This window comes from Syngnathoides biaculeatus, chromosome 7 (genome assembly GCF_019802595.1).
Source record: "Syngnathoides biaculeatus isolate LvHL_M chromosome 7, ASM1980259v1, whole genome shotgun sequence".
In the NCBI taxonomy this organism is placed as follows: domain Eukaryota; kingdom Metazoa; phylum Chordata; class Actinopteri; order Syngnathiformes; family Syngnathidae; genus Syngnathoides; species Syngnathoides biaculeatus.
Genome location: NC_084646.1, coordinates 10,069,458 through 10,081,134, shown reverse-complemented (window position 1 = coordinate 10,081,134; position 11,677 = coordinate 10,069,458). Strand labels below are relative to the sequence as shown.

At 47.6% G+C, this 11,677-nt stretch overlaps 1 protein-coding gene across 1 annotated transcript; it reads left to right on the top strand.

The window, feature by feature from the left end:
• Positions 1–3,069: 3,069 nt before the first annotated feature.
• lrrc8db (leucine rich repeat containing 8 VRAC subunit Db) lies at positions 3,070–11,385 on the top strand. The gene is made up of 2 exons (XM_061825807.1): positions 3,070–3,739; positions 7,367–11,385. Exon 2 carries the CDS (start codon positions 7,369–7,371, stop codon positions 9,880–9,882), a length of 2,514 nt encoding a protein of 837 aa, XP_061681791.1. The 5' UTR covers positions 3,070–3,739; positions 7,367–7,368; the 3' UTR covers positions 9,883–11,385.
• Positions 11,386–11,677: the final 292 nt, after the last annotated feature.

The window sequence follows — 11,677 nt, the reverse complement described above, 5'->3', positions numbered from 1 at the left end:
GGAGCAAGAACTTGTAGTAGGACATGTAGTAGAACCGGAAGTAATTGCCTTTTGAGGGGCGGGGTGAAGAGGCGGTGTTATTTATTATTTTCTACGTTATAACGTGAGACGGATCACGTTATAACGTAGAGCACATTACGATATAATGTGAAAGTTTCACACTGTAACATGCAATGAATTACATTATGTTGGATTTATTTTTTTATCATGCATTTGTTTGTATCAGCCTCGCCCGAATCATTCTCTTTGCGAGCGGCTGTGCGACCCAGCGACACCTCGAGGAGTGATGCGCCCCCTTGCTGACTTCCAAGCAGATCCTCCTCAACGCCATAAACACGCTTAAAATCAGATGCCCCGCTGATCTCTCGCAGGTTTATTAGGACAATGCCGCAGCTTTGAAGAAATGTTTACGTTAGTATTCGTCTTTTAATTTTATTCCCATCTGTTCCTCCATTCGAACTTGCAACGTTTTGACCTGAGAAACTAATGTGAAGAGGGACACCGGTAAAGCTGATTCAGAACGTGGTTTGGAGTTACACCTGGTCAGCCAAACCCGTTTCTCCTCATGAGCCAAACTGAAGACCTCCTCTGTCCCTTCATTTGCATATTTAGTACAGCGGTTGCGTTAAAACCTGACATGTTATCATGTGAAACTTTTCATGCTATAACATGAAATGATTCACATTATAACGTGTAATTAACCACAATAGAACGCGAAACACATCATGTTATAACATGAAACACCCACACTATAACGTGAAACATATCACATTATAACGTGATAGTGATTTTTTTTTTTTTTTTTTTTGGTGTGGCAACAATATGCTTCCGTACAGATGGAAAAAAAAAATCCAAGACAAGAACAAATATAAAACAGATTTGTGTCTCGCTTAGAGCAGCTAGCTTGTGGAATGACGATAACCAAAGCAAAGCAAAATTATTTGTATAGCGCATTTCATACACGAGGTAACTCAATGTGCTTTACATGATTAAAGACGTTTGAAAACAAAGAGATAAAACATTAAAAATGGGGTAAAAACAATAAAAATGAGAAACACAATATTTAAAAAAAAGCCAATTAAAACCACGTACAGTACAAGTAATATGATCAAAAAGTGGATCTATTCTAAAAAGCATGAGAAAAAAGAAGAGTTTTCAACCTGGATTTCAAAACATTCCCACTTGGGGCGCTGTTGGTAACTTCTTCAATTTGTGTGCTGCGTAATAGCTAAACGCTGCTTCGCCATGTTTGCTTTGGACTCTACGCTCCACTATTTGACCTGAGTCAGCTCTACCGGGTTTGTATTCCGTAAGCATTTCTTTCATGTATTCAGGACTGAAATCATTTCGTGATTTATAGACCAGCAGCAGAACTTTAAAATCTGTTCTAAAGGTGACTGCACTCTCACCATGAACTGAGAACTCGGAGTTCCCTGACTGTTTTAAAAGATGCTTGAAATAAGAGGATACTTTAGCTAGCTAGCTAGCGATGGAACGGATTCCAATGACATCAGCACCACCCTTAGACCATCTTCTTCTTTTCTTCTTTTTCTTTCGGCTTCTCCCGTGAGGGGTCGCCACAGCGTGTCATCTTTTTCCATCTAAGCCCATCTTGTGCATCTTCTTGTCTTAACACTGACTGTCCTCATGTCCTGCCTCACAAGATCCACCAACCTTTTCTTTGGTCTTCCTCTCGCTCTCTCTTCCTTGACAGCTCCATCCTTACCATCCTCTTTCCAATTTCCTCACTCTCTCGCCTCTGAACATGTCCAAGCCAGCGAAGTCTGCTCTCTCGAACCTTGTCTCCAAAACCTCCAACTTTGGCTGTGCCTCTGCAGAACTCATTTTCTAATCCTATCCAACCAGTTTACTCCTAGCGAGAACCTCAACATCTTCATTTCTGCCACCTCCTGTTCTACTTCCTGTTGTTTCTTCACCGCCACCGTCCATCATGCCCGGCCTCGCCACTGTTTTATCAATTTTGCCCTTCATCCTAGCGGAGACTCTTCTGTCACTTAACACACCAGACAGCTTCCACCTCTGGACATGTCCAAACCATCGAAGTCTGCTCTCTCGAACGTTGTCTCCAAAACATCCAACTTCGGTCGTCCCTCTAATCCTGTCCAACCTGCGAGAACCTCAACATCTTCATTTCTGCCACCTCCTGTTCTGCTTCCTGTCCACCGTCTCTAATCCGTCCATCCATAGTTTTATCAATTTTGCCCTTCAACCTAGCGGAGCCTCTTCTGTCACATAGAACACCAGACACCTTCCGACAAATGTTCCCCCAACAGGCATGAGGATTTCGGCAAGTATGGTAACCGATCTTTCGGTTCCGTTGATTTTTGTCCTGGTAAACGGTGGGAAACGATTTTTCGGTTCCCATTGACAATGCTCATGGGAACCGGTTTTTACATGTACTTCAGAATAAAGCCTTAGCAGGCATGAGCATTTTGTCTTTTGCGCTTAGCAACCGACATGTTTGACTAGCGTTTGAGTGACCCGGATATGAATAACTCGACCTTGCGCATGCGTAGCGCAGAAGCGGAAACCGGTGCTGTTTGTAAACCAGACTGACAAAGCTGGGCGTTTTAATCATTAAAAATAAAGGGGTTCATGTAGGTTGGTTTTATACAGATTGTTGTATTTCGTTGAGAACTTGTTTTACATTTCACACATGGGCGAATTTTATGAAAAGTAATCCCTGAGATCTGGGAAATGGACTTTCGGTTCCGTGTTTTCTCAGGCTGGGTAACGATCGTTTCCGCGAAATGCTCGTGCCTGCACCCCGCTTGGACGCGTTTCTTCACTATTCTTCACCATTCCTCTGTATTGTTGACCTCACGTACTTGAAGTCATCCACCCTCGCCATCTCTTCTCCCCGGAACTTCACTTGCCCCCCCCCCCTCCCCATTCACGCACACATATTCTGTTTTACTACGGCTAATCTCCATTTCCTTTCCTTTCCATCTTTCTCACTGTTCCTCCGCCTGTTCCCCCTTTTTCACCGCAGATCACAATATCAGCGGCGAACATCACGGTCCAAGGGGAATCGGGTCTATCCTCGTCTGTCTGCCTGTCCATTACTACTGCAAACGGGAAGGGGCTCAGCGCGAAACCCTGAATCGGATAAATTAACGATAGGAAAAAAAACTTCACGCTTCACCTAACAGCTGTGACCTCTACGACACACAAGATGGCGGAATTGGAAAGCTGTCCATCGGTTGAGGGAAAATTTCATTTTGCGTTTTGCCCTTGTCGGATAGCCCCTTAGTGTTCTGCGCTTATCTGTGGCCGCCTGGCGTTGCGTGACACTCCCTGCGGCTTCCGTGCGGCGCGCTTGGAGCTTCGCGCGACACGAGGCTTCCACCTGCCGTCCACGGGCGGGAGGCAGCGGCAGCAGCCGGCCGAGGAAGAACCCACCGTCGCCGCGTCAACTTCCAGCGAGCCGGGCGAGAGGCCACCACGGCAGCCGGCCGCCAACCGCCACCCGTGACCCGTGACCACCACCGGCGGCGGCGCAGGCGGAACAAACCGGACCGCACCATCCCTGGCTAGGCGAGGCGGGACAGCAGGGAGGCGGGGAGGGGACACCAGTAGCCGCCCTAAGCCGCTTAGAAGCGGCCCGAACCACGCCACAGGCGAGAATTGGACGCCTTCAACATGGCTGTTGACCGGCGACCGGTTTCGGTTCTGGCGTAGCAGGACGACACTGCGCGTCGGGCAGACCTCCGTGAAGGTTCGTGCGACTAAATTTCTGTCGAATATGACACCATGACTGTAGTTTACAACTTGCGTGATTTTTGTGCGTTTTAGACGCACCGAAGCAAATGTGCTGAATAAGACGGTGTTTTTTATTTTGTTTTCATTTTTTTTATTTTAGGGGTTTTGTTTTTTTCCATTTTTTTTTTTCTCGACAAATGCGGAAGCAGCCGTGGGGCGTTTTGGGGCGACTCGGACACGAGGAAACTATTTCCTCATTGTCCCTGAACGCGTCAGCAGCCGAGAAAACAAAATGAACATAGTTTTATTAGAGTCATTTTACACAGTCAGCATTGTGATACACGTTATTTGGGACAATATTTAACAGAAACCACTCGTTTTAGTACTATGGAACAACTAATAAAAAATAAATAAAAACGAGGAGGCGCTAGGAAGAATTAAAACACGTAAATCGGATTCAAAAAAATAAAACAAAGCCTTCAAAATGTTGCATGTTATGTGGGAAGTCAAAGATGGAGGCTAATAATATACTAATAATACATAAGCGGTCTGTTAAATGGATTGATGGATATATTCTTTGTGCAATCAGTGCAAAGTGTGTTGTAAAAAAATGTTTTGCACAACAAACCAACATAACCCTCAAAATATTTCCTTCCGGTTCAGGTCACTGGCAGGGCCCAGGAGACTGGGACAAAACACCTGTAGAAATATTAAATCTCGACAAGGTCTTTTAATGTCTGCAATTACAGAAATTATATTGTGCGTGTAATTTACATACTGTATGTTGTTTCCATATAAATAAATATACATGCATTGAATTTTTGTTATTAACAGTGATAGAGTGCTTAAAGATCCACTGTCATGAAATGCATGATTTTTACTACGTTATTTAATGAAAAATAGGTAGTTAGAACGGATCCATCTGTTTTTTCACCACAAAACCTGATTTTGACGAATATGGCTTTTTGTAACTCCCACCATGTGAATCCTCTCGAGGGATTTGTTTTGGAGAAGAAGCAGGAAGTGACGTACATGGCAGGACCGCCCTCAGGTGGACTCGTTTGTTTCTATTAGTTTTACCTGCTGGAAGGTAGCTCGTTGTTCCTTCGTGTTAGCCAAAATACCGGCTCGTTGCATTGCTCGGGAGGATGGATTTACTCTTCATATTTTTCCAAAAGACCCGGTTCGTCGTGAAAAATGGATTTCACGGGTGCAAAGGACGAGAGCTTCGTGGGTTCCAAATGACACCTAGGTGTGTATACAGCTACTAAAAAAAATAGTTTGGGGCAGACCACTTAATCCGTGTCTCATAATGTTACAAAAGATCCGCGTACGTAAGTCAGGGGTGCTAAATGTGTCGTCGCTCGACTGGTGAGTGCACCATCGTCGGCGGTGTTGTTTTATTGCGTTAAACAACGCCGCCGACGACGGCGCATTCAGCCGCAAGGGACGACAACGCCATGAAGCGGCCCGGCTCAGCGCCGATGAGCCAACCTGGCCGAAGCCGTGATCGGCCCGTCGCGCCCAGGCCGCACTGTTATCGTCGTTCGCAGCTGATTACGCTATATACTGTCGGGGAATCTGTTGTTAGTTAGAAGTGATCCGCATATCATCTAAACATGGCTCGAAACGATGCAGTAATATTGCCTCAGTCACTTCACTCAATTATGAGATGTTCTCTCCTTCGAAAAGTACTTCCGTGTTCCGTGGCAAGTCGCCACTACGTGTTTTCAATGGCGGATGTCATCTGCTGATGACGTTGCAGGCAACCACTTGGATGTCAAATCCGCAACTTTGCGCATGGATGACACGCTCTCCGCTCATATTTATTTTTTCGTACAAACATTGATAATGTTATATGTATTTTTTTATGACAGCATCCATTTTAGAATGTTTACGGGCATGACAGTGGAGCTTTAATTATGCTACAGGAACACCTTTCATTCACATTGTCTGAAACATAAATTTAGACCTGGACCGGAAGTAATTGCCTTTCGGGGGGGGGGGGGGAAAGAGGGGTGAAATGTATTTATCTCTTATTTTCTTTATTATAACATGAAACGAATCACGTTATAACGTCGAGCATATTATGTTATAATGTGAAAGTTTCACACTATAACATGAAATGAATTGCGTCATAATGTGAAACATTTCACACTATAACATGAAGTGAATCACATTATAACATAAATAAAACACAAATTTAGACCTGCTTCTAATGTTTCCACTCTTAACCGCTTAAAGAAATTATACGATTGAAATTGGCAATGTAAAATTGTCAAAATTTTATGTCATGCCGCACTTAACATTTTGCCCTTTTGACCTTAGTCCACGTAAAGTGTCACTTTTTAAGGATGTTTACGGCTTCTAATTTTGCGAAACGCAATTTTTTTTCAAGGCACCTCGGACACACTCCGATGGCGCCATCATGGAAACGGGCATTTTTGCGTGCTAGCTTTATTTACAGTCAACAGGCGCGAGGCTCATTAGCGTTAGCATGCGCGCATGGGAGTCGATGGCATGAGTCAGCGATCCGGTTCGAGCAACCTTTGCGAACATGTGACAACTTATACCGGCTGGTTAATGTGCTGCAACGCAAAAGACCTTCGGATGCACGCGCCAACCCGCCGAAGCGGGATCTTGCCGGGACAAGTGGAGGCCTGTCACAATAGTTTTTTTTTTTTTTCTGATCTGTTACCATACGCAACTGTATTTTAGTGGGTTTTTTTTTATGCCTTTGAAAAAATGAAGCCCACACTCGAGCCGCAGCACTGCGTGGTTTGTGAAGACCTTCACTTGTCCGTCCGACACGTTTTCTGGAGTCAACTACCGGCGGAATAACACGCGCCGCTGAGGTTATGATTGATAAGCCGTTAACCTTCTTGTGCAATTGTGTAATTGGGGACGAACGCACACGACAACCCGGACCGAGGTGCCGATGCTTTAAGCGTCGCCACACGGTCGAGTGAGCAGTTTAACTCGTGAGCACATGAATTATTAATTTTCCCTTCAGTGTCTCCATTTTGTGGATCTGCACGCCTTGGACATATGGCAAAGCTGTGGAGTATCGGACGGGGGCCAACACCGGTCTGCCGCTGTTCAGCTAGCGCCGGCTCGCTACAACAACGAGAACTGATCAAATCCACAAAACCGATCGTGTCTGTTTAATTTATGGAACAATAAGTTGATATAATTAGCATTGTGACAGGCTTCGGGAAGTGAGAATTGGGTGTTAAACGGCGTGTGCCGGATTAAACGCCTTGTTCCGGTGTTGCCGAATAGACTCGCGCAGGTGGCGTCTTGCTAGGTATGGCTCTGGTACTACCTCCCAAGCCAGGACATTGTTCCATGTCTGCGGCTGACAGGCAGCACAAAAAAAACTTTGTTTTTTGGGGGGGGGGGGGGGGGTTTGAGGATTGGTTTGGTAAACCAGGAGTCGTGAGTTCGTATCTCACTGCGGCTTCTACTCCCCGAGAGGGGTTGCATCAGGAAGGGCATCCGGCGTAAAAACTGGCAAACAAATACGAGCGTTCATCTGAGATGACACGCTGTGGCGACCCCTAACGGGACAAGCCGAAAGAAACTTACTTGATGTGCAATCCACCGATTCACCGTCACGCTGTTTTGTTTCCTCGTTTGCTAGGAATGTTCACCCTCACCGAAGTCGCCTCCCTGAACGATATCCAGCCGACTTACCGCATCCTGAAACCATGGTGGGACGTGTTCATGGACTACCTCGGGATCGTCATGCTCATGCTGGCCATCTTTGCCGGGACCATGCAGCTGACGCGAGACCAGGTGGTCTGCCTGCCCGTCCTGGACTCGGCACCGGTCGAAGTGGCGCCCGTGCCGACGGGGGAGTCCGGCAGGTTGTGGGATAAGGAGAGCGCCGTCGGGGAACAAGCGGCGCCCCTGATGGCGGCCCCTGACAAGCAGCCCACACCGCGGCAGCGGCCGCCCCCCACCGGGATCCCGACCAAGCTAGATTTCCAACAGTATGTTTTTGTCAACCAGATGTGTTACCACGTCGCCCTTCCGTGGTACTCTAAATATTTCCCCTACCTGGCGCTGATCCACACCCTGATCCTCATGGTCAGCAGCAACTTCTGGTTCAAGTATCCCCGGACCAGCTCCAAGATTGAGCACTTTGTGTCCATCCTGGGCAAGTGTTTCGAGTCTCCGTGGACTACGAAGGCGCTTTCTGAGACGGCGTGCGAGGACTCCGAGGAGAACAAGCAGCGCCTGGCGGGGGCCTCCGCCCAGCACAAGCACTTCTCGACCAGCAGCGAGGAGGGCAGCCCCAACCAGTCGGCCCCCATGCTGACCAAATCCGGCGTTACCTTCTCCGCGGAGAAGCTGGTGAGCGAGGCGCCTTCCATGACCATCCTGGACAAGAAGGACGGCGAGCAAGCCAAGGCCCTCTTCGAGAAAGTTCGCAAGTTCCGCGCCCACGTGGAGGACAGCGACCTCATCTACCGCCTGTACGCCCTGCAGACGCTCATCAAGACCGTAAAGTTCATCCTCATCCTGTGCTACACGATGACATTTGTGGCCTCCATTGACTTTCACCACATGTGCGAGCCGGAAATCAAGCACCTGACGGGGTACAGGAAGTTCCACTGCACGCACAACATGGCGTTCATGCTGAAGAAGCTGCTGGTGAGCTACATCGCGCTCATTTGCGTCTACGGCGTCATCTGCATCTACACGCTCTTCTGGCTCTTCCGCCGGCCCCTGAAGGAGTACTCGTTCGAGAAGGTCCGCGAGGAAAGCAGCTTCAGTGACATCCCCGACGTGAAGAACGACTTTGCCTTCCTGCTGCACATGGTAGACCAGTACGACCAGCTGTACTCCAAACGCTTCGGCGTCTTCCTGTCCGAGGTCAGCGAGAACAAACTGCGGGAGATCAGCCTGAACCACGAGTGGACCTTCGAGAAGCTCCGGCAGCACGTGGCCCGCAACGTTCAGGAGAAACTGGAGCTGCACCTCTTCATGCTGTCCGGCGTGCCGGACGCGGTCTTCGACCTCACCGACTTGGAAATCCTCAAGCTGGAGCTCATCCCCGAGGCCAGGATCACGGCCAAGATCTCGCAGATGATCAACCTGCAGGAGCTCCACTTCTATCACTGCCCCGCCAAGGTGGAGCAGACGGCGTTCATTTTCCTTCGGGACCACCTGCGGTGCCTTCACGTCAAGTTCACGGACGTGGCAGAGATCCCCAGCTGGTTGTACTTGCTGAAGAACTTGCAGGAGCTGTACCTGGTGGGCAACCTGAACTCTGAGAACAACAAAATGATCGGACTGGAGTCTCTGCGCGACCTGCGGCACCTGAAAGTTCTCCATCTTAAGAGCAACCTCACCAAGATCCCCACCAACATCACCGATTTGTCGCCGCACCTCGTCAAGCTGGTGGTGCACAACGACGGCACCAAGCTGCTGGTCCTCAACAGCTTGAAGAAAATGATGAACCTGTCGGAGCTGGAGCTGCACAACTGCGAGCTGGAGCGCATCCCGCACGCCATCTTCAGCCTCAACAACCTCCAGGAGCTGGACCTGAAGTCCAACCACATCCGGACCATCGAGGAGGTCATCAGCTTCCAGCATCTCAAGCGGCTGACGTGCCTCAAGCTCTGGCACAACAAGATCATCTCCATCCCGCTGTCCATCAGCCACGTCAAGAACCTGGAGTCGCTCTACCTGTCCCACAACAAGCTGGAGTGTCTGCCCGGCCCACTTTTCACTCTGCTCAAGCTGCGCCACTTGGACGTGAGCCACAACTCCATCGCCGCCGTACCGCCGGAGGTGGGCTTCCTGCAGAACCTCCAGTACTTTGCCATCACCGGCAACAAACTGGAGGCCGTTCCCAAGCAGCTCTTCAAGTGCACCAAACTGCGGACGCTGTGCCTCGGCCACAACGGCATCGCCGTCCTCCCCGAGAGGGTCGGCCAGCTGGCCCAGTTGGGCCACCTGGAGCTGAAGAGCAACTGCCTGGACCGGCTGCCGGTGCAGTTGGGCCAGTGCCCCCTGCTGCGCCGGGGATGCCTGCTGGTCGAGGACCACCTCTTTGACTCGCTGCCTTTGGAGGTCAAAGAGAGCATCAACCAGGAGTCCGGCGCCGCGTTCGCAAACGGTTGCAAGTGTCTGACGGACGGGCGGTAGCGTGTCAGGCCGCCATCTTTTTTTTTTTCTTTTTTTTTCCATGCAGCAGCTCAAAGGCCAAGTAAGACTTCCCTGGTACTCCTTTCACATCGAGTCTGCGCTGGTTTTTGCCAAAGTGATGTCAGACTCGCGCAACGCTCTGCAGGCCCAAAGGGAAAGTTCCTCAATCGAGGGACGCCTCGGGACTCCGTGGGGGAGTCTTGGGGGCCCAAAAGGGCTGCAAATTGAAAATGTTGTATTTCAAGACCACCGTTTCTGTCCCCCTAGCACTGATCACGCGTTCCCCGCGCTAACGGCGAACCCCGTTTTTACGACGGTAGCCTACTTTAGTCGAAAGTTAGCGGTGACTTCACGAGAGCCTCACGCGAATGACGTGACTGGCACCAAGGGTGCGAGTACATTTCAAAGTAAAAGTATTTGAGCATAGGAAAAAGTGTCGAATGAAAGGGCACAAGTGTTTTTGGAATTATTTAAAAAAAAAAAAAATGTAACATTGATGCTCACAGGACAAGTCGAACTCTGCCCGCACCTCGTTCGCAGCAAGCTGGAGTTGGGTCAGAATTTGAGACGGAATCGGTGGTGGTTATCGGCAACCGCGGCGACAGACTAGCAACTCTTTGCCGGTTCAGAGGGACGCTTTCTGTTACCGTGGCAGCTCGGGGTGCCGCTACGGGGGTTATCTCCGTGGAAACGGAGTACAACTTTTTGGACGCCACCCGTTTAGTACGGCAAATATGAACGTACTTTTTTTTTTTTTTTTTTTTTCGGCGCCCCCTGCTGGTGACACCAAAGGTCCGCGGGTCCACATCACTCCGTCACCGGCTCGACGCGCAAAGTATTTTAGCACAGGAAAAAAAGGTCTCAAACCACTGGGTGGGGGGGGGCTTCTCATCTTCTGTTTCTCCTCGTGTTGACACGTAGCATTAGCATTAGCAGGAGCGTCAGCCAATTCTGCTACGTTTGTCATAACTCGGCGCACATTTTACGTCACATTTATTTTCAAATCCCGACACAGCCACAACATTAGGCACACTTGCGTTTTCCTCCCGGTATTATCACGTAATATTAGTAGGATATTCTTGCAATAATGCAGCTTCATTTTTAAGAAAAATTGACTCAAAGTAGCCGGAATTTACCAAAACAATTTGATTTTCTAGTATTTTTTTTTTTTTTTATTGTGACTTTAATCTCTTAGTGACTTTTTTTTTCCAGAAAATTTCATATTCTTGGAATATTACCACTTTATTTTTGGCGTGTTTCAACTTTTCTGAAAATATTCATGCACACTCACAAAATGATGGTATTTGTCGCGTAAATTGATTTGCGAAAATCAAAATGAAAACAAACTGATTTAATGGTCTTTGTTTCAGAATATTGCAATTGTATTAAGCTTTTTTTTAAATTAACTTTTGGGGAAGCCTTTTGTTTATGTTTCTGATTTTTTTTTTTTTTTTTCTTTCCCAAAATAGTTTAGCTTAATTCTAAAATGATATTATTGTAATACTACCCCCCCCAGAAACGAAAACAGGATTAATGAAAAATAATCAACTTTGTTGTATTTTGTTGTTGTTGTTGTTGTTTTTGTCACTGTGACCTTTTTATTCTGAATTTTGAATTCATGAAAATAACACCTTGTTTAATATCAATCTTGTTCAAATCTTTAATCATTTGACACCAAATTAATATTCAGATGTGATTCTTCATCAAATGGAAAAACTACTCCAGTTTAAATAAGAACATTCCTTTATGGAAAATTAAAAAATATGAATCCGACGTTATGATTGTAAAATTGTTT

What these genes read in the sequence shown, in the direction of transcription:
- lrrc8db (XM_061825807.1), top strand. Translation starts at nt 7,369, where the DNA reads ATGTTCACCCTCACCGAAGTCGCCTCCCTGAACGATATCCAGCCGACT.